The sequence below is a fragment of the Crotalus tigris genome, unplaced genomic scaffold (assembly GCF_016545835.1).
Source record: "Crotalus tigris isolate CLP2741 ecotype Arizona unplaced genomic scaffold, ASM1654583v1 scf7180000018301.7375997, whole genome shotgun sequence".
Classification (NCBI taxonomy): domain Eukaryota; kingdom Metazoa; phylum Chordata; class Lepidosauria; order Squamata; family Viperidae; genus Crotalus; species Crotalus tigris.
Genome location: NW_024096931.1, coordinates 2,377,927 through 2,401,251, shown reverse-complemented (window position 1 = coordinate 2,401,251; position 23,325 = coordinate 2,377,927). Strand labels below are relative to the sequence as shown.

The window sequence follows — 23,325 nt, the reverse complement described above, 5'->3', positions numbered from 1 at the left end:
TGCGCACGGACACACACACGCACACACACACACATATACATACATACATACAGCTTGAGCACCAATGGAGATTTTGTTCTCTGAAAATTGTCTTTGCTTGCTGAACTTGTAGATGATGTAATGCTGTTCCTGAAAATGTATGACCCAAAGACACGAAGTTTGAATTATTGTGGACATATCTACACACCTATATCCTGCAAAATACGTAAGTTTTTGATGTTTTTCTTGCTCATAAAGAGCCCCCTAAGAATTGTGTTCAGCCAAAAGACAGTCCCACCTGGCCCTGTATTCCACCCCACATAACTATGGTTTTCATAATAAAATTCTGTAGTTTCAGATCATATATTTGTCTGACCTCATTAAATATAGGACAGTAAGCATTACCTCTATCTGCGGAATCTGTGAGAGAAAGTGAGATCAAGTTAATTTTGAGCTATAGGTTCGATTGCTGAGCTAAAGCATAACATTAGATAATTAAAGTGATTTCTAGACACAGTATTTTTCCATAGAAGCAGAAATTGCAATATGTATTTTTTTTCCTGTTCTTCCTTCAAAGGTGACTTGCTGCCAGTTATGTGTGAAAGAGCAGGATTCCCCCAAGAATCTAATCTTATCCTCTATGAGGTTTGGGCCATTTATTTACCTTTTCCTTAAAAGTAGAATTATTCTTTAAGACATTTATCTTGGAAAAAGATAGGCTGGATGTTATGAAATATTGTCATAGTGAATGAATGTCTTTAACAGTAAAATAAACTTTAAGCAATCCAAATATGAACACATTTCTTTTAAATGAAAGTCTTTGTTTTTCCAAATATTTGGGTTGAATTGCAAGTTTGGCAGATTTTCCAAATTAATATTCCAATCCACGAGTTTCTTTTAAAAAAAAAACTTAATGAAATGCATGTTGTAACAATTCATTTGAAAAAGTTGTCATTCTGCATTGTGAAATTTGCATGGAAATTAGCACATTTGAACTTTTAGGGCTGTTGGAAAAAATCAGACATAGCAAATTATTTGAGGTTGAAAATGGGTTGCTGTGACCTTAGGAAGCATTTCACTAGTTGCCCATCCCTGTGGACAAGAGACCGTTGAAACCACAATTGACATTCTGCTGTACTGAATTTTCTATAAGGACTCAACGTACTCAGTTTATAACACTCCACCTTATAAAATACCTGGGAAATACTGATCTCTTTTATCTAAAACTGCGGTTAATAGGTCAGTACTAAGTAGCTTCTCTGAATGTGGCTAAATTTCGTTATATTGTGTGCAGAATTAGGCTGACTCCTAACTGCCCACTGATAATCCACCACTAATAGTAATACACTATTTTATCTGTCTGTTTGTTTTCATTTGTAATGCTGGTCTGTGATTGTAATAAGACATTATTGATAGTTCCACATTCTGGAAATATTCAGAGCCCTCTCTGCAGACCAGTAAGGTCAGGCAACCGTTGTACTGCTTCCTCTGAGATTGGAATAGCCACTTTGAACAATGATTCTGCACTTCCCTAGAAAAATTGGGCCATTTTAGGTCACTTGTGTTAGAATGAACATGCTAACAACACATAATGAGAACTCTGTCAACACGTATACGCTGCTCTCATGTTCTTATGAATGCTTCTTATGGACATCATCATTGCTTGTGGAATTTTATCTTCAAAGTTGGGTATACAGGACTGGCCTGAGTAGCTCACACACTGTTAATTTCAAGACCTGCAGTGTTGTGTTGTCCGTGGAGTGGGCCAGAAAACTACAGCTAGGTTGTTAAAGAGTTGCTTTTAAGGCAGTGGTGGCGAACCTATGGCACGGGTGCCAGAGGCGGCACTTGGAGCCCTCTCTGTGGGCACACGTGCCATTGCCCCAGCCTTGCCTCCCCCCACGACCCCCTCCTCTCCAGCAGCCCCCCTGAAGGAGGGCTTGAGTGTGGCCCACACGGAGCAGCGCAGCCAAGGACATGGCAGCCAGGCAGCGTAGACAAGACTCTGCCCTCACACCCCATCATGCAGTTGATGCTGCAGGATGCGGGCAGAGGGCGTGGCCGCCATGGCACAGCTGGGCTGCCTGGGCGATCTGCGGAGGGCCCTGGAGGTGGTGAGTGGTCCTGTGGGCAGGCGGGGCAGGGGATGGGGGGCAGAGCGGGGCAGAGCGGGGAGGTGGAATGGGGGTGGGGCCAGTTTTTGGACACTCGGTCTCTAAAAGGTTCGCCATCACTGTTTTAAGGGAACTGCAGTGTCAAGCCCCTTATGTTCTTCCCCAAGGAATTAAGGCCTCCTTGAAGGTGCTCTGCCCAAATTTTATAAGCATCTGTTCACCCAAACCTTCAGTTAAATTTGGGCTACAAATATTGGCCATCTGGGTTGAGTCGCTCCCTTTTCTTTAGAGGTTGGAAAATTATAAAGAGTTCTGTTGATAAGATAAGATAACCTTTATTGTCATTTTTTTACTGTGGGCATAACAGCACACATCAAAAATGAAATTTAGTTGCCCGCTTGCTGTTGCAATGTGCTGTTACTGTATATTGCTTGGGAATTGTCAAAGGACAACCGGTCAGACTAGAGATCTGCATCACACAGGAGCCAAAGCTAAAAAGCTGTTTCAGACTGGTTGTGGTTGCCATGCAGTCCCCCCCAAAAATAAACATTTCAGTTCAAGGTGGTACCCACAACTTTGCGGATTAAGTGTTTTCTTAATTCAAACACGTGTTTTCCTGAAATCATACAATTATTATGCGAACATGCAGATTCTTTAACAAGGTACCAACCAGCAAAGCTCTGGAGCCCCCCTTTAAATCCCCATCCAGCAATATCAGTAGAAGGGAACGTGTTGAAAAGGGGATAAGATGGAGCCTGGTGCAATTTTAGACGCATCAGTGAATTACGAATTGCATTCAGTCCCATCCAGGTTGGTCACCAGGACCCGAAGTTTTGTCTTCTGAGCTTTCCAACTTGTTGGAGCCCATCCTTGGGGAATTTCTCTCTCACCAGAATGTGTGCACAGAGAGAGAAATTCCCCAAGCATGGGCTCCAGTATGAGTCCAGAAGCGCAGAACACAAAACCAGGATCCAGATTGGATCCTGCAACATTATCCAGGGACATGTAGATTCGCCTTCATTCGTGCATTCAATGTCCCCATATAAATAAAGACAGTTTTTTGGCCCATGGAAAAAAAATTAATATTGCATACAGTACAGGTAGTCCTTGACTTACAACCACTATTGAGATCAGAATTTCTAGAACAGTGTTTCCCAAACTTGACAATTTTAAGGCATGAGGACTTCAACTCCCAGAAGTCCTCATGCCTTAAAATTGTCAAGTTTGGGAAACACTGTTCTAGAAGAAGAATAGAATAGAGCTGGAAGGGACCTTGGAGGTCTTCTAGTCCAGCCCCCTGTTCAAGCAGGAGTACCTATACCATCTCAGGCAAGTGGCTGTCTAGCTTCTTCTTAATTTTTTTTGCTTCTATTATAAGTTGAGTCACCATAATTGTTAAGCGAATCATGTGGTTGTAATATGATTCCTTCCCCTCAGTTAATCTATATAATTGAAGTTTTACATTACGTTTTTACAACATTTTCACCCAAGAATGGTCCCTTTGAAAACAGAGAGAAAGAAAATATTTGACGATATCTCAACATAAAAAGTTACGCCAGAACAATTTTGTCAGTGGTATAAGAGCCTCAGTTGGTTCTAATGAAGCACAAAAATATAGGTAACCCTCTAAAAATGAATCACACCCTCAGCAGCAACTTAGAACTCAAATAAAGATACTCAGCTTTCCTTAATCAGATTTATTGAAAGGGAAAGAGAAATTGGGTTACAGAAATCTTGTAACTATCTTTGCTTTAGTTACCAATTTTAAGTTTATTACCCCAGTGATACCTCAAACACGTCGGTCTTCCGTGCTTGTATCACTGCACAAACTGCCATATCTTTTTCTAGACTCTGGGAAGCCTCTCTCATAAAATATTATTAAAAGAAAATTGCAAAACCCACAGAGGCTAATCATTTTACTTTTGTTCTTTCCAAAATAGAAATTGGATAGATCCCTCAGCGCTAAGGCTGGAATACATTTGTTAGTGTTTGTAACTCAAAGTTATCTTCAGGGCATGGCTTAGAGCAGTGGTTCTTAACCTTTTTGAACGAATCGCCCCCTGGAGCCAATGAGGAAGTTGTCATCGCCCCCCTCCCCCAACATAACCTCTCAATCACAACATGGGAAATAATTCTTCCATTTTTGCAAACACTTTTTTTGTTTTCTTTAAAATTGTTCCTCAGGACATATCGATGCAAATAATTTATTTCCAGTCTTTTCCCCATATCTCCCATATTCTGGCTAATGGCGCGCCACTGTATGGGTAGAGGCTGCTGCACAATACGCATGAAGATAAGCAATGGGTATTTACATATATACGGCGTTCTGTACTGAAGCTAGCTGGAGGAACATTTGAAAACCCAATTCAATCCACTAATAGCGATGTTTTTGTACGACAGATATACAGCGATTCACTGTATGAAAAAGTCTCAAAAGTGTCCCCAAAACTTCTCGCTCCATCGCCCCCATATCGCCCCCTTTTCGTTCCATCGCCCCCCTGAAAAATGAAATAGCCCCCTAGGGGGCAATATCGCCCAGGTTAAGAACCACTGGCTTAGAGTACATTTTTTATCCTTCAGGAATAGCTGTTAAACGTACTGTATGATGCAGAATACTAGTGTATGTGTACTAGAACTACCTATACAAAAAGTATATGCAGTTTTTATTTAGGATTGAAACTGAGCTATTTCTCCTTAATTTAGGATAACTAGTCCCTTAACTTCTTGTTTGTTTATTTTCCAGGAAGTTAAACCGAATTTAACAGAGAGAATTCAAGACTATGATGTTTCCCTTGACAAAGCTCTTGACGAACTCATGGACGGTGACATCATTGTATTTCAAAAGTAGGCTTGCAACTATTTTTGTGGAAGAGCTCTGAAAATTTCAATCCCAGGTTCTCCCAATGGAATGTCCTTTTGGATGTGTGCAATTTCAGCCTCCATAACCTCCAGCAGCCCAATCAATATGGGTTTGGAGGGTGTGGTCCAATACACCTAAATCAGGGGTAGGCAACCTTGGCTCTTTTATGACTCGTGGACTTCAACTCCCAGAATTCCTGAGCCAACATGGGAATTCTGGGAGTTGAAGTCCACGTGTCATAAAAGGGCCAAGGTTGCCTACCCTTGGGTTAGTTAGTTGTTCTCTCTCTCATGAGATTTCTCCTTAGATCCAGATTGGATCTCTCTTTTAACGATTTAGGCATGCCTTTTTTGCCCCCTGTCTATTCAAAGTCTAATGACATTTAAAAATGATCTCCATTGTCAACTTTTTGATAATTAAGTGATGGAAGTAGTAAGAGTAAACTACTACTGCTTTTAATATTGTGACCTCAGTACAACAATTGAAGGAGTAAAGTATTTGTTTCAACTACTTACCTATTGTGTAGTGAAACACTCAACATTTCTCAAATTTCATTCTAGTGGGATACAGTTTACTTGAAATACTCTGGCAGAGCATCATTCTAAGTGAGATATTGAATCCCTCATAACAAAATGTTCATCCTATTTTGCTCATAATCTGTTGGAATTTTAATTGAGTGATTGGCTATGTTGGCTGGCTACAATTTGTGATTACAATTATTTCTTTATGAAATTATTTTTTTAAAAAAAACAGTTCACTCTCATTTTTGTTCTTTTTAGCATGGGTACATTATTTTAGTAGTTCACTGTTAAAATTACTTTTTATAGCACAGGTCTGTTCACTTGGACAGAATAATTTGTAAAGGTTGACCAGGAGCTACAGATTTCGATCACCTTTTCAGTATTTCAACAGTTTTTGTGTAATTAAAAAAAAAATTTCTGCTTACAAGGGATGACCCTGAAAACGACAACAGTGAATTAGCGACAGCAAAAGAATACTTCCGAGATCTCTACCACCGAGTTGACGTCATCTTTTGTGATAAAACTATCCCCAATGATCCTGGTTTCGTTGTCACATTGTCCAACAGAATGAATTATTTTCAGGTATCTACTCCCTTCTCTGTACCCCAATGGGTATGGAAATAATGTGGTATGGAAGTAAAGTCAAAATTTCTAAATCCACAACTCTGGGAGGGAAGCTGTTCCATTGTTTACGAAAATTCATCTCATATCTCTCTCTCTCTCTCTCTCTCTCTCTCTCTCTCTTTCTTTCTTTTAAATCTTCTCAGGTTGCAAAGACAGTGGCTCAGAGGCTTAATACTGACCCTATGCTGTTGCAGTTTTTCAAGTCCCAAGGGTAAGAGATGTTGATCAAATGTATTGTCTGGTTCACGTTGTAATGTAGATGCTGAAAACTACAAATGCGGGAAAATGATATCTCATGTATAATTCCTGATGCCAAAAATCTCCAGGGTAGAATCCTGGATTTGGGGAGAGAATTGCCAATTGTGCACAGAAGGTAATTTGCAACATTTTGCATAGCTGGAAATTTTCTACAGGTGAATTGGATTTTGGTTCACACTGCACATAACTCTGTGTAGTATATATCCTGGTGCAATTGACATTCTGGTTAAACTTTCTTTCCAAGTTGGCGATCTTCATCATGGATCAACGTGCATACTTTTTAAGTAGCATGATTTTTAAAATATGTCTTCCACAAGGTGATAAATGTCTGTAGATTCTGTAAAACCTGTATATAGCACTTGGATTTATATACTTCTTCACAGTGCTTTACAGCCCTCTCTGAGTGGTTTACAGAGTCAGCCTGTTGGCCCCAGGTATCTGGGTCCTCGTTTTACTGACCGGAGAAGGATGGAAGGCTGAGTCAACCTTGAACTGGCCAGGATCGAGCTGCTGGCGGTGGGCAGAATTAGTCTGCAATATTGCATTCTAACCATTAAGCCACCAGGGCTCTCTCTCTTTATTTGAAAGGCAGGGGAAAATCATAATTGATATCAAACAGAATATATAACATATTAAAGACTGATTACAGGGGAAAAAACCAATTAAAATGTGCAGAAAGTATTTTAAAGTAAGATTTCTTTTTTTCCACTTCTCTGTCTATCTGATTTTTAGTTACAGGGATGGTCCAGGTAACCCTCTTAGGCATAATTATGATGGAACCTTAAGAGATCTCCTGCAGTTTTTCAAACCCAGACAACCGAAAAAACTTTATTATCAGCAGGTAGGGGCTTTCGTTACCTCTGCAATCTTGTTTGTTTTGGCTTGTTTTTCTGTATGATTAAAATAGTGTCTTTTCTCTCCTACCCCCCCCCCCAACTCTCCATAGCTTAAAATGAAAATCACAGACTTTGAAAACAGGAGAAGTTTTAAGTGCATATGGCTAAACAGCCAATTTAGGGAAGAGGTAAGCCCTTTCGTATGTTGTAGTGTTCAGAATGATCAAATAGCAAGTTTTATTCATTTTTTTAAATTTGTGTTACACTTATTTGTCTTATAAATTACAAAATGTTTACCAGTTTCAGAATTCTGGTAATAGAATATTTGAGGGGCAAATCAGAATTTTTATCTCTAACAGATCTAGGGATTTGTTGTTGTTACTTAGCTTTTCACCTCCCTACATAAATTAACTGAATAATTGCTCGGCAGTGTTCTAATTTCACAAGTCTCCTTTTGTTTGCACAAAGATGAAATTAATTAACCTGTTGTTTGTTAAATTTACATGCTGCCCGTCTCACTATCCAAAGCTCTTTTTTTTATTCAATATTTTTTTCTTCTTCAAATCCTATTGGATACCTAGAACATTATTTGTATGCAGTGTAGCCTACTTCCATTTTAGTGGTTCTTTTGTAGTATCAAACAAAGTTGGTAAGTTTTAGCATTTGTATATGACTCGAGAACTTGTTCCTTCTAACTTTCCTTTTGCATTTTATAGCAATTAATTATTGGCATCTGCTTCTCTCTCTCTCTCTCTCTCTCTCTCTCTCTCTCTCTCTCTCTCTCTCTCCCTCCCTCCCTCCCTCCCTCTCTCCCTCCCTCTCTTCCCCCATCTTAACTTTTTTTTAGGAAATAACACTATATCCAGATAAACATGGATGCGTGCGAGACTTACTAGATGAATGTAAAAAAGCTGTAGAACTTGCTGAAAGAGGTTCAGGGAAATTAAGGCAAGTGTTTATTTAATTAAAAGATTTTTTCCCCTGCTCCAGAGATCTACAGAAAGCAGAAAGTATACTTGAACAAATTAGGAAAGGTAAACCTGATTACCAATTTGAAAATGTTTTTAATTCCTTCTCTTTACCGGGCTACGTTTTATCAATTGTAAAAATGCATGTTGAGCCCGATCGGAATGCATCTTACTAAAAGTCATCTCGCCTCCTGCGCTAAGTTCTGTCCAAAGAAACAGAACGTCCTCAGGAGTCCAGTTGTGAGTTTGTGAGTATTCTTAACACTGTCTTTCTTTTGTTAAGGCTGCTAGAAATTGTAAGTTACAAAATCATTGGTGTCCATCAGGAAGATGAATTGCTAGAGTGCTTATCGCCAGCAACCAGTCGGACATTTCGAATAGAGGTCAGTTTTGAGACAATGTCAAGCATGACTACCAGGTCCTTGGAAAGACCGTGCAGGGCCAAGCAGGTTTCATGGCTGGGTCCCTCCTCTGAATTCAACCCCAATGTGCTTTGTTCGATGTTCGTTGTAATGCACAATCCAGGCTATTGTGACTTGTTCAATAAACCATAGTTAGGTGAATTACCCATTTCCTCATGATGCAGTTGAGAAAATCCATTAATTCCCAATGAGTCCTACCACATTTACGGGGCTCTGAGGCCCATGTATGCAAAGAGGCAAGAGGGGAAATTGCTTTTATTAGGAAAAGTTAGATGAGGTGTAGGAAAGGCCTCACAAAGAGCTTCTCCTGCAGGCCTCACTGAAATGATCAGCTGTAATAAAGCTGCCTCAGGGGAATTGTTGTCAGATCTGCGTTTCTCAACCTCATCTTCAAGATGTGTGGACTTCAATATCCAGAATTCCCCAGCCAGCCCAGCATGGTGGCTGGGGAATTGTGGGAGTTGTCATCCATACACCTGTGAGTTTTGTACTCATTTGTTTTCAGGAGCAGGTGCTTGTTTGGTTTATCTGCCTCTAGGACCAAAATCCTTAGACCGGATCTGAACTGATGCAGTAGATCTAACATTTGCAACACAGGAGCTCTTTAAAGGAAAAAAGAGGAGGTTTCCCTCTTAAAATTGGAGTGGGGGGAGAGGGGAGGAGAGAACATGCTGGCAAGTTTTTTTTTTTTTTCAGGAGGCAGTAGTCCCCAAACTGTAATATAATTGCTCTCTCCAGTTCATTTGATTGATTGGATGAGACAAGCTTTTGATATCATCATTTTTGTCAGGCTAGAGATTACCAGAATTAATAAATTTTGTAAAGGGTGGGGATAAAAGAGCACCAAGGGCTGACAAAGTGCCTGAGGGAGCTTTGTCTATGCTCACCTGGAGATCTTGCAGTGTCTGCATCTTGCTTTGCTTTCAGAAGCTCTGATTCTATTACTCCCATGCTTTTCAACTCTCCTGCTTATGCTACTGTTGGACAGTTCTTCCTAACCAGCATCTTCCATTGATCTTTGTTGCCGTAGGAAATTCCTTTGGACCAGGTGGAACTTGATAAGGAGAATGAGATGCTAATCACAGTGGCTCATTTCCAGAAAGAGGTTTTTGGGACATTTGGCACCCCTTTCTTGCTAAGGATACACCAGGTGGGTTGTGTTGCAGTAGAGACTGTTGTTGTATTGAGTCTGTGTTACCAGAAGAGAAATTCTGTTGCACTGGAGACCAAAAGTGATGGATGGTCTTCCCAAACCAGTAACTGATCAAGTCTCACAAAGTTCTTATTATTGCTCATTCCAAGCCCCTCACCATAATTTTTGGTCAACATTCTTAGCTGGTAAACTTAGTGTGCAAGGATGGATGTGCAGGAATGTTTATAAATGTGTACATGCAGTTGTTCAACTTTTATACAGTATAGGCACACAAAACAAAACTTTCAGCATCAGTAAGCATCATTTCAGATGTATAAAACAAACAGAGAACTACAGTTTACTAGCACAATATATGCTTGGGCTTCTTTAACGTGCTAGAATTAATGTGTATTTCTGGAATTCTGATGCTTCTAGGGTGAACATTTTCGAGAAGTGATGAAGAGGATTCAGACAGTCCTGGACATCCAAGAGAAGGAATTTGAAAAGGTATTGATCTGAGGTAGAATGCCTGTTACTCTGCACAGTGTGATGGGTGTTAGAATTGGCATGAGAGTGAGGTAGAAGAAAGAGGTGTCCCTTCTTCATTGAATCTGTAAGGACCTCCTCTCCCCCCTCCATAGAGTTCTTGCTTACATTCTTCTGAATAAAACTGCCTAGAATTGCTTTGTAAATTTAAATACCTCAAATATTCTATGTTTCAAATGTTGCATTTTATATTTGAGATGTAAAACACAATTGGGTTTAATACAGAGGAGAAAGCATAGATAGAGACGAGAATGATAAACGTAAGTCATCGTGGTTGTAACTTGAGGTATCAAGACCCTGGGCTTGTTGGCTGGAAACCTAGTAGCCCAGGTTCAAATGCTACATGATGGGGTGAGCGCTCACTCTTCCCCTCAGCCCCTCCCAAGCTAGCAGGTTGAAAGCATGCATCTATGCAGTAGATCAATAAGTACCACTTTGGTGGTAAGTTGACAGCGCTCCCTGACGTCATGCTGGCCACGTGACCGCGGAAATGTCTTCGGGCAGTGGCGACTCAATGGCCTTGAAATGGAGATGAGCACACCCCCCCCCCTAAAGTTAGCAAAAACTAGTGGATTAAAATCCACACGGATTCCTCCCTCTTGTTAAATGAACACTGTGGTCATTGAGCTAATTGTTTTTTCCCCAGTGGGCATTTTTTTGCTGGAAATGACAGGGAAACAAATTGTAAATTACGGTCACATAACTATGGGATGCAGCAAATGTGCCTAAGGATGAACCAAGCTGCCAAACACCCAAAATGTGATCATGAGGCCGCAGGAGGGGTCTCCAGCTGTCCTAACTTCAAAAATGGGTTACAAGCAGCTTTTGGGGGGGGGGAGGAACCTGTCATAACTCTGAATGGTTAAGTGACCAGTTATAAGTTGAGGACCGTATTTCTCCTCTCCCCCCCCCCCTTCCCAAGCAGATACTTCTCTGGGGCTTCCTTTGCCTCCACTTTTGGGGGTTGGGAGGGAATATCTCACAACCAGACTGTCAACTGTTGGATGCTCGAGAGTCACTCAAAGGCCTCTTGCCCCACGATGGGCCCAAAGGTGAAAGGCTAGGACAGGGGTGGGGAACCCCCTGGCTCTTTTATGACTGGTGGACTTCAACTCCCAGAATTCCTGAGCCAGCATGGGGGAACTATGGCCCCTTCATGACTCGTGGACTTCAACTCCCAGAATTCCTCAACCAGCATGGGGGAATTATGGCCCCTCCGTGACTCATGGACTTCAACTCCCAGAATTCCTGAGCCAGGACGGCTCAGCTTGGAAACCTCACCCTTTCCCCTCAGCATGGCTGGCTCAGGAATTCTGGGAGTTGAAGTCCATCAGTCATAAAAGAGCCAAGGTTGCCTACCCCTGCCCAAATGCCTGAATTTTGATCACGTGGCTGTGAGGAAAAAATATTTAAATATTTAAACCAGGGGTCTTCAAACGTGGCCCCTCCATGACTTATGGACTTCAACTCCCAGAATTCCTCTCCCTTTCCCCTCAGCACGGCTGGCTCAGGAATTCTGGGAGTTGAAGTCCACGAGTCATAAAAGAGCCCAGGTTGCCTACCCCTGCCCAAATGCCTGAATTTTGATCACATGGCTGTGAGGAAAAAATATTTAAATATTTAAACCAGGGGTCTTCGAACTTGGCCCCTCCATGACTCATGGACTTCAACTCCCAGAATTCCTCTCCCTTTCCCCTCAGCACGGCTGGCTCAGGAATTCTGGGAGTTGAAGTCCACGAGTCATAAAAGAGCCCAGGTTGCCCACCCCTGGGCTAGGATGACAAAAGGGGGAAGCGCCTCGCGATAATTTCTCCAAAGATACAGGCAATCCTCAACTTAACGACCACAGTTGAGCCCAATGTTTCTGTGACCGAGTGAGACATTTGTTAAGTGAGTTTTGCCCCCATTTTACGATCTTTCCTGCCAGGGTTGTTAAGTGGATCGTTGCAGTTGTTAAATTAGTAACACAGTCATTACGTGAATGCAGCTCCCCCACACTGACTGTGCTTGTCAGAAGTTCACAAAAGGGGATCACGTGACCCTGGGACACTGCCACCGTCATAAGTATGAGTCAGTTGTCAAGCAGGTGAATTTTGATCACATGACCATGGGGATGCTGCAGTGTGAAAAGCGTCATCAGTCACTTTTTTTCGATGCCGTTCTAACTTCGGTCACTAAATGAACTGTCGTAAGTCGAGGACCACTTGTATTTGCTCAATAAAGTCAACCTTGGAGACCCAGGGTTTTTTTTTGTTTTTTTTTTGCTTTTCCCCTTAGCTGACTTCTCCCCAGCCCTCGTCCCACAGAGCTGGCGATCGTTGAACTATCTTTCCAAAGGTTTTATCGTTTTCTCTTGTGGCCCAATTTTTGTTGCAGTCTAGTCACTGAAGTGCAGTAAAGAAATCTGTTGTTGTTGTTGTTTTCTCTTTGAAGTTTAAGTTTGCTATTGTAATGATGGGCCGGCACCAGTATCTTAATGAAGACGAATATGAAGTGAACTTGAAAGATTTTGAGCCCCAACCCGGTGAGAATCCGTTTAACTTCATTTGGAGGCTGGGCGGGTCTGGTGTGTGTGTGTGCGCACGTGTCGTGCATGCGTGCGTGCTCTCTCTTGCATGCATGTGTGTGTTTCCAAGTCAGTGGGAGCTACTTGAGGTTTGAGACTCCTCCTTTGCCAAAAGGTGGACGGGATCTGTGTCACAATTCCTTGGGATTTGTCGAGTGTCACAGCCACCCTCCAGAAACTTAACTCACGCTTCCTCTTTCTTTCTGCAGGCAACATGTCCCATCCCAGGCCATGGCTCGGCCTCGATCATTTCAACAAAGCCCCAAAGAGAAGCCGCTACACGTACCTTGAAAAAGCTATTAAAATCCATAACTGACTTACCCTCTCCAGTTTGTTCGAGGCAAAAGGGGCAACAATAAGTGTGTGTGTGCGTGCGCGTGTGTGTGTGCGCGTGCGTGTGTGTGTGTGTGTGTGTATGCGTGCGCGCACCTTTTTAACAACTGTAGGACTTTTGGTACACGTGCACTTGAGATTGGGAGTCTCCAGCAAGACAATTTGCTGCTGATTTATTAATTTTATTTTGAGGCTGTTCTGTTTGGCTTCTCTGTATCTATTATTGACTGCCCTCTATTTTTTTTTTCTTTTTTGAGCAAAAACAAAAAAATGAAGGTGTTTTATATATAAAAAAAAAGCTCGGGTGCCAATGAGAGTTTTTATGGGAAATGTAAAGCAGGCAAGATGGTCAGCATAAAACAAGGGAAGGGTTGAATAGGACCGTTGACATTGGCAAACTCTTTGTCTGTAGTACCTTTATGGGCACAGTCTGTGCGGGCTGCCTCCCCATCCCTCCTTTCTCTCCCCCCCCCCAAATCCTCTCCCCCCCCCCAATGCGTGGTACCTGCCATCACTGCAGCTAGCTGGCACTGTGGTTAGGCTCACGTTTGATTTCTTTCCTTCAGTTATATACTTTAAATGAAATTTTTGTGCATTTGTAAATGCGAAGAGAAACTCACATCATCAATAAATAGCAATCTCTACTTCATTGTGTACACTGTTGGCACTTATTCGGGGGAGAAACGTCTTTTCAATCAGCCTAGGAGTTCTCTTTTTATTCTTAGGATATTATTCTTATTATTGTTGTTTTGAGTCAGAGTTTCCCCCTTCACTCCCCCACATCACTTTTTGCCAAGGAAGACCTCAAAATCCTCAAAAGAGCCACGGCGTCTTTAATATTCCTTTTGGAAACTACTCAGAAGAAGGAAACCTTTTGATTATGAAATAATCTCCAGGTATAGCGGCCGGCATCTCAGTGGGATTGCAGAAGGGGGGGGGGGAATCACCCGATTTATACTGAATTTTAGCTAATCCGTGAAGACAAGCAAACTCGCTTTTTCGCACTGAGGGCATGTTCACTAGCATTTAGTAAGCTGTTGACTTTGTAAAAAGGGGGCAGGGAGCTTGGGAGGGGGCAGAAAATGGAATTGTATATTTAACAAAGGAACATGTACAATTTAACACTTGGAGATTTCGCTTTTTGGCGGGGGGGGGCAGGGGGCGTCTGCCAGTGAATTCCTCAGATGTCAATATTCATTGTGTGTAGTTTTATTTCGGTCCCAGCCTCCTCCCCTGTTTTAGTTTGGAGCTAATGGCGACCTTTGTGGTCTATCTACTTTTTTTTTTCTTCTTTTTGAGTGAGTAAAGCTAGAATTTGCCATTTACACTCCCTTCACTGTTTTCTCCTTTATTTTCATATTCTTTTATCTTCATCCCTTCCTTCATTCTTATCTCCTCTCCTTTCTCTTTTCCTCTTTCCCCCGTTTTGTTTCATTTTATTTTGTTTCTGTAGCTACAGTGTGCAATGATTCTTCCTGTATATTGCCTTTTTTGGCTGGAAAAAAAATGTTGTATGTTGAATAAAAATTTTCTATAAAATTTTACTTCAGTGAATCGAAGACGACTTCTCCTTACACGTATGGTTTTGGGAGATGTTATTGAGACGGAATTTTTGTTTTATCAAAGAGCAAAGTTTTTGAAATTGACCTCATGGAGGAATAAGGTGAAGTGACTTCTACTGGCCATGTTTGAATATTAAAAAGCAAGACGTTGGTATTGATAGAAGAAATAATATAAAGAGAATTGTGATTGCAGCACAAAAGTACATAAAATACAGGCTAAGTGCAGTGAAGACCTAAATTGGAGTAGGTCTTAATTCCAAGGATTTTGTGAGAGATTGATCTGTTACAGTTTTTCCTACAGCAACCAAAATAATAGTACTTAATTTATGTGGGTATGTTCTACTTCACTTTGGGCTGGAGCAATCAATATTTTTCCATAGTGTATCTTCTCTAAGTGTGTGTTATTTCCCGGTTAAAAATTAGTCCTAAAAGCTTACCCAGTTACCTTTTTCAGGGACATTACATCCTTTATAGACAGTTTGAGGGGAAACATAACCACTTTACCAAATAAACTGGCTTTGCACAATTGAAACCATGATGCTGTGATAGGTTGGTTCTGGCTTCTTGCATTAGTGATCTGTAAGTCACAGTTTATAATTTCTCATGGTTCAATGTGGCCAATTAACTGCTTTTTCAGCAAACTGTGATTAATCGTGGCTTAGTGCAAGACAGGCAGTGGGAGGCTACCTGAATCTTTCCTGCAGACCCCTGAAGGTACGGATGGATCCTGAACAGATTTCTGGGTTCAAATTTTGCCTGCGGAGCAAACGGTCCCTTCCAGTATAGTAGAAAAAACCTTAATGGAGTTTGTGACGTGGGAAATTTTAAGGAAATTAATTGAAAAATTACGAAGCAGAAATTTGGTGTTAAAATTAGGCCAGGAATATTCCTGGTGAGGGATCGGCATTCTGAAACTTCTGGACTACGGTTCCCATTAGCCTTATCCCATTGGCCCTGTGAGGTGGAGGGAAGGGAATTATCAAAGCTCAGATCATAATATGGCCTTAGAACAGTGGTTCTCAACCTGTGGGTTGGGACCCCATTTGGGGTCAAACGACCATTTCACGGGGGTCGCCAAACAACGCAGTCTGCCATTTCCCCCCCTTTTCCTTAGCTGTGCTACTCCCTTTTATTCTATTGGCTTTTGAAAGCCAATAGAATAGACTCTCTTGAATAGAATCTAATTCTATTGGCTTTCAAAAGCCAATAGGAATTGTCCAGGCTGTCTCTGCCCTACGGAGCCCACCAAAAGCCCCATTCTGCAAACGGTGCTGCAAGTTGTCTGCAGCTAAGGTGAGCTTTCTGGACGTTTCCACCCCTCCCTGCTGAGCAACTACTAAAGGTAAGTAAAAGAGGGCCAGGGGTGGGAAGTGGGAGGCCGGCGGGCGCAGGGATGATTGCTGACGTGCGTGGGGCCCGGCAGGTGCCTTACCTCCCTTGGGCTGGGCCAGCTAGTGGCCCAGCCGGTGGTCGCCCTGCGCCGTCGCTGCCGCTTGCCAGCTACGCCTGGGCCGGCGCAGGGGACGGCACCACGCATGCGCGGTGCTCCCAGGCCGAACCGGTTGCTGGGCGACAGCCCGCATGCACCCTCGGCCTGCCCAGCGTGTGCTCCAGCCGCAGGAGAGGTGGAGCGTGCGCACCTCCTCCTGCCCCACCCGCAGGGAAATACAGGTAGTCCTCGACTTACGACCACATGGTTGGAGGTCACGGCATTAGGAAGGTTGAGAACCACTGCCTTAAAAGGACAAGTCACTTTATCATTAAAAAAATCAGGGGTCAGCATTGTTTTAGAGCAGTGATTCTCAGCCTTGCCAACTTTAAGAGATGTGGACTTCAACTCCCAGAATGCTGTCTGGGAATTCTGGGAGTCGAAGTCCACACCTCAAAGTTGCCAAGACTGAGAAACACTGTTTTAGAGTGACAATTTTTATTTAAAGGCATAACCTGCAGCTCACAAAAGCTTACACCTTCTAATAACAGTTACTAGTGTTAAAAAGATACTACCAGGCGCTCTGATTTTGGGCTACCATGGACCAAACTGACTCCCTCCTGATCATTTTTGCTGATCACTCTGGGATTTCTCCCCTTCCAGTGCCTTGAATCCTGCAGTCTGAATTTTCTCTCTGAAAAAAAGAAGGATGAACCCTGCTTTGTAGTGACAAGAATCTTAACTACCATTTAGGCAATTTGCAACTGTTTCAGCATCTGGTCATATTTTTCCTGATTTTGCCATCCCAAAATATTCTAATGGAACACCGAAGCGATGCAAAAAGTGTGCTGTTTTCATTTTGAACAATTTTCTTTAATCGGATGCTTTCATTTTTCCAAAAGCACATTTGAAGGAAATACTTTACTTTGGCAAGCTGGCTGAGGAATTCTGCGAGTTGAAGTCCACGAGTCATAAAAGGGCCAATTTTGAAGACCCCTGGTCTAGATTCTCAGCATCCTTTTTGTGCTGTGAGCAGAACTGGACACTATTCCAAGTGTGTTCTCACACTACTGCTGTATAAAGAGGCACTTACACGTCACATGATCTGGAAACTATCCCTCATTGATGAAGTCCAGGACTGCGTTGGCTTTTTGTCTGCACACGCTTCTTGCCAGCCTGCCTTCAGGGTAGAGTTTCTCAACCGTGGCAACTTTGACAGGTGGACTTCCAGATTTTTTTAAAACATGTCCATTTGGCATGAGAAGCTATATTCCACAATTTCTGAATGGAGGTGGTAGCGATAGGCTGGTAGTCCTTGGTTTACAACAGTAACTGGGACCGCGATTCCATCGCTAAGCAGTACAGTCATAAAGTGGGACATCATATGACCATGCCAACTTATAGTGGCAGTTGCCACAGTTCCAGTTGCTGTTATTAGGCAAATCCCGTGAGTTTGCAGTTCCTTGCATCGCCATTTGCAATCTCCTGCTTGCTTCCCCATTGTAATGGTATGTGGGAATGACCTTGGGGTGGGGAGGGAAATTGGGAAGAGATGCTGCTAAGAGCAGTCGGGTAAAGGACAACATAGCCCACAGCTCCATAATGGGAGAAAGCAGCTCAGAAGGGACCCTCCCTAACTTCTCAGACTATAAATGAGATGGGAAATAAAGTTTACTTTCACACTTGCCAGTTTCTGTTAATGTAGTCTTACAGTAAACCAGAACTAATTTATGTACCGTATATGCCGGCGTATAAGACGACCCCCGTCTTTGTCGCTGAACCGCATTCCTAGAACGTCGTCTTATACGCCGGAAACTACCAGTATTTCCGGCGTATAAGACGACTCGGCGTATAAGACGACCCCCGTCTTTGGCGCCGATTTTAGCGCTTGTGGAAGTCGCCTTATACGCCGGCATATACGGGTAGTCATGTTTCCTGTCTGGTCTACCTCTGGGAAGTCTGGCACCTGTTGACCGCTTGTAGGAAATCAGCAGAGAACATCGCAAATCACAGTCACGATTGCAGGACACTGTGGCATTGTAATTGCAAGCACCCAAACTGCAACCCCATGACGGGGGTGCTGCAGTAGTGACAACTACCAGGACTCATCATAAATTCCCTCATTCATCACCATTATGACTTAATGTCCACTGAATGAATGGACATTAAGTGAGGACTACCTGTGTTATATTTTGAACCCCTAACTATAGAACAGCGGTTCTCAACGTTTGTGTGACGGCGACCCCGTCACACAAACGTTATGCGCATGCACGGCGCGCATGCGCGGTGCCCCCCCGCGGCACGCGTGCGTGGTGCCCCCCCGCGGGGCGCATGGGGTGGGCCCCCGCACACGGCGCGCACGTGCAGCGCTGCCCGCACACGCGGCGCGCATGCGCGGCGTTGCCCCCGGAGGCACGGTGCCGCCCCCATGCGCAGCACGCATGCGCGGCGGCGCCCCCCAGAGGCGCGCCGCCGCCCCACGCGCGGCACGCATGCGCAGCACCGCCCCCCCGGAGGCGACAAATTGGCAGATCGCCGCATTTGGCGACCCCACAAAAGAGGTCGATCGACCCCAAATGGGGTCGCGACCCATAGGTTGAGAACCGCTGCTATAGAAGATCAGGTTTAGCCCAAATTGTGGCAAGTTCTTAAAGAGATGGGAGTACCAGACCATCTCATTTGTCTCTTGAGAAACTTATATGCGGGTCAAGAAACAACAGTGAGAACTGGACACGGAACCACTGATTGGTTCAAAATTGGAAAAGGAGTCCGGCAAGGCTGTATACTGTCGCCCTGCCTATTTAACTTATATGCAGAGCACATCATGAGAAAGGCAGGGCTAGATGAATCAAAAGTTGGAATTAAGATTGCCGGGAGAAATATCAACAACCTAAGATATGCAGATGATACCACTCTAATGGCAGAAAGTGAAGAGGAACTAAAGAGCCTCTTGATGCGGGTGAAGAAGGAGAGTGCAAAAGTAGGCTTGAAACTCAACATTAAGAAAACCAAAATCATGGCATCCGGCCCTCTCAATACCTGGCAAATAGATGGAGAAGAAATGGAGGTAGTGACAGATTTTTCTGGGCTCCAAGATCACCGTAGATGGGGACTGCAGCCAAGAAATTAAAAGACGCTTGCTCCTGGGTAGGAAAGCTATGGCAAATCTAGACAGCATACTAAAAAGCAGAGACATCACCCTGCCAACAAAAGTGCGTATAGTCCAGGCCATGGTTTTTCCAGTTGCAATGTATGGCTGTGAAAGTTGGACCATAAGAAAGACTGAGCGCCAAAGAATTGAGGCCTTTGAACTATGGTACTGGAGAAGACTCCTGCGAGTCCCTTGGACTGCAAGGCGTTCAAACCGGTCAGTCCTAGAAGAGATCAACCCCGACTGCTCTTTAGAAGGCCAGATCCTGAAGTTGAAACTCAAATACTTTGGCCACCTAATGAGAAGGAAGGACTCACTGGAGAAGGGCCTAATGCTGGGAAAGATTGAGGGCAATAGAAGAAGGGGACGACAGAGAATGAGAGGGCTGGATGGAGTCCCTGAAGCAGTAGGTGTGAACTTAAATGGACTCCAGAAGATGGTAGAGGACAGGAAGACCTGGAGGAACGTCCATGGGGTTGCGATGGGTCGGACACGACTTCGCAATTAACAACAACAAGGGTGAAACATGTCATTGGTTTGGAATTTTTATGCACTTCCACAAGAGACCTTCCCTTATAAATTCTCTTGACCCTTATCTAGAGCCATTTAGCTTTGACCATTAGTTAACCAGATTCTTGGGTATAGGTAGCAATCACAAACTCTGCTGTGCTTTGAACTGAATGAGTGCTCCTGGTTATTTGCACATGACACAATAGCAATAGCGGTTAGGCTTTATACTGCCCCATAATGCTTTACAGCACTCTTTGGGTAGTTTACAACAGGGGTCCCAAACCTGTGGGCCACAGTCCACTAGTGGTCTGTGAGGGGTTTGCAGCTGGGCCATGGAAACAGCTGGCAAGCATGCACCTGCACACATGGTCCTCACGTGAGCAGCAGGCAAGCATGTGCATGTCTCTAGCGCAAATGGAGCTGCGCACGCACACATGGTTGCTGATCACTTGCGTGAACCATCCCCTCCCCCCCCTTGCTGGTCCGCAAAGCCTGTAATGGGGAATTCTGGTTTACCATGTAAGCATTGTTTGCATATTGTCCCCCAAAATCTGACTCCTCATTTTACTGACTTCGGAAGGATGGAAGTCTGAGTCAACCTTGAGCTCCATCAGGATCAAATTCCAGGCTGTGGGCAGATTTTGCCTGCAATACTGCACTTCAACCGCTCTGCCACCAGAGCTCCAAGTAATTTAACCACTGCACCAAGCAGCCCAATTAATTATGGAGGTTCTATATGAATGTTCCACTTTTATTAAATTGTAGCCTTCTGAATATGTTCCTCCATCATACCTTTTGGAGGCACGGCTGATCTACCTTTTATTTTAAAAACATTCCTTAGCTGATCATCAGGGTTCTTTCCCTTTCTTTCTCAGCCTCCTCTCAGTCTCTCACAGGGATCAAGTGAGAACCACAGCTAGTTCTCATGAGAGGGTGAGGTTCTCACCAAACCATCCTGTTAAACTCTAGATCAGCATTTCTCAATCTTGGCAACTTTAAGATGTCTGAACTTCAGCTTCCAGAATTTTTCAGCCAACAGCCCAAAAACAGGCACTAAGATCCATAGAAACAAAGGACTACCATACTACAGGACTTTGAGGGCCAGATGGTGTAGAGAGAGTCCAACACAGAATGGCAGAGTGTAGGATGCAGGCAAAATCAGCATACTCTTGAGTGGTATAACGAAGTAGTTGCCACTGTGTACAGGCCTATCTGCATAGTGTATGGGCTATAGACCCTCCCAGGATCAGATGGGACAGTTCACAGAAGTTCATGACAAATAATAGGCCTAAGATATTGTGGACCTTCTATCAAGATGTTTAGGCAGGTACTGGCCAATCAACCAGACACTGTGGTGGTAGACTAGGGCCAGACGACAGCAGTAATGAATAAGATGTAGCAGTGCCAAGTGACAGCAACATCAGGAAGAAGGAAAAAGAGAAGTGGGAAAAGGACCAGGGCCTGAAGGAGGAACAAGAGAAGATGTGGAAAGTAAAGGCCAAAGGGATGGTAGGAGCATCCAAGCGTTGTGATTCCTAAGCTAGAAAAGTGACTCCAACAGATCCCAGGAACAACCTCAGCGCTCTCTGTCCGGAAGAGTGCAGTGTTAGGTGCAGTTAAGTACTGTGTAGAATCCCCAAATCCCCAGGATTCTGGTAGAGCAGGGCTTTTCAACCAGTGGTACGGGTACCACCTGTAGTACATTGGCACCTGGCAGGTGGTACACGACCATCCTAGAAAAGTGGTAGCGGGGGAGGGGAATGAGCTGAACCGGTGGTAGCACCGCACAAGCCTGAGTGAGAGACGGCTGGAGCTGCAGGGCTGTCAGGGCTCAGCGGAAGCGCCAGGATCAGTGCCAGGCTCCAGCTGGAACTCAGCGCTGATCCTGGTGCTTCTGCTGAGCCCAGAAGAAGCGCCGATCAGCTGGAATGTTGCAGCCTCTCTAGGGTCTTGTGATTTACGTTCAGATGCTTGGCAACTGAGTCGTATTTATGATGTTCACAGTGTCCCAGAGTCATGTCAAGTGACCAAAACCTCCTGCAACCACCCAGCAGACGGGGGGGAATAAAAACAATTAAGTCACTAAGCGAACTGTTGTAAGTCGAGGACTACCTGTACTTTATCACTTTTTTCCTTTTTTTTTTTTTGGGGGGTCATCAAGTTTTTGACATCTTGCTAGGTGACTGGTGGTACTCGGATGTTGCCATATCCTAAAAGTGGTAAAATGGGTGAAAAGGTTGAAAAGCCCTGTGGTAAAAAACCCAAGATTGAAGAAGGCACAGACTGCCCATAAGGTGAGATGGGATTTTACACCCCATACTTAGCATGCCCTTTAAAATGATTTATTCAATTTATATGGCCCCCATCTCTGTACAGGTGGTTGGTTCAGTCGAATTTGGGAGGGACATGAAAATCTTTCTGAACATTTTTTTTTTTTAGATGTTCCTTGCTAATGTACTAAGACATCAATTTACAGCAAGATTTGGTCTAATTCAGGCTCAATTCATGAGTTGCTAAACTCTGAATTTTCAAACCAGCCAGAGGGCTTTGAAATGTAAACTCTGAACTACACGGCCATTGACTCAGCATTTCCATCTCTCTTGCCTAACCTTCCCCATACAATAACATTTGTAATCATTCTTTCAATCTGGACTTTTGAGCGTTGACTCACTTGTTTTGATTAATGGGATTGCACATCCTTTCAAGTTTAGCTCTGAAAAAGATGCATCAAACCGGACTGGCTTATAAGTGGCTGATGGCTCACCGTGTCCTGCTTAGCAAAATTGTTTGAGATGTAATCAGTAAATTGTGGTTCAACTCAACTAAACAAAATTAACCAAATGGAAATCATTAAAAGTATCCGTCGTGCAGTATTTAGAAACAACTTTTGGGGAAATCAAAACGACAAATGATGGTTACCCCACATATATGTACCAGTTCAAGTGGGGATACATTTAAGCTCCTGATTTCACTTAGGTGGAGAAAAGCCCAGGCCAGGACTCTCTTGATAGCATGAGGGGCCATTCACGAGAGTGACGGCAGAGACTCTTGACTTGCTATCCTTCTGCATGCAAGAATTTTAAATTCTATGGTGCATTTGAAGACCGAGATCCTTAAATACATATGAGATCTCACCTGGTTGAGAAACAAGTCTGGCATGGTCATGTCTTCTTAAAAATCTGGCTCAGAGGACTATTTCTCTTTTTGTCAGTAGAGTTTCTCAGTCTTGGCAATTTTAAGATGTATGAACTTTGACTTTGCAGAATTCCCCAGCCAACTTTGAGTTGTGTAGATTTTGACTTCCAGAGCCAATTTTAGAATGTGTGAACTTTTGACTCCCAGAATTCCCCAACCACTTTTATGGACTTCAACTCCCAGAATTCCCCAGCCAATTTAATGGACTTCAACTCCCAGAATTCACCAACCAATTTAATGGACTTCAACTCCCAGAATTCCTCAGCCAATTTAATGGACTTCAACTCCCAGAATTCTCCAGCCAATTTTAAAAGATATG

The 23,325-nt window shown here is 43.4% G+C and overlaps 1 protein-coding gene across 1 annotated transcript in view; it reads left to right on the top strand.

Moving 5' to 3' along the window:
* Nucleotides 1-14,708, top strand: part of USP7 (ubiquitin specific peptidase 7) — a 90,446-nt gene extending 75,738 nt beyond the window's left edge. Inside the window, exons 19-31 of the mRNA XM_039349751.1 lie at nt 113-205; nt 557-624; nt 4,837-4,937; nt 5,903-6,056; nt 6,242-6,309; nt 7,089-7,197; nt 7,303-7,380; nt 8,040-8,140; nt 8,444-8,543; nt 9,613-9,732; nt 10,150-10,221; nt 12,694-12,784; nt 13,036-14,708. Of these exons, the coding sequence (XP_039205685.1) occupies nt 113-205; nt 557-624; nt 4,837-4,937; nt 5,903-6,056; nt 6,242-6,309; nt 7,089-7,197; nt 7,303-7,380; nt 8,040-8,140; nt 8,444-8,543; nt 9,613-9,732; nt 10,150-10,221; nt 12,694-12,784; nt 13,036-13,142 (1,262 nt within the window). The 3' untranslated portion in view covers nt 13,143-14,708. The remainder of the gene's footprint in view (nt 1-112; nt 206-556; nt 625-4,836; nt 4,938-5,902; nt 6,057-6,241; nt 6,310-7,088; nt 7,198-7,302; nt 7,381-8,039; nt 8,141-8,443; nt 8,544-9,612; nt 9,733-10,149; nt 10,222-12,693; nt 12,785-13,035) is intronic.
* The last annotated feature ends 8,617 nt before the right edge of the window (nt 14,709-23,325 follow it).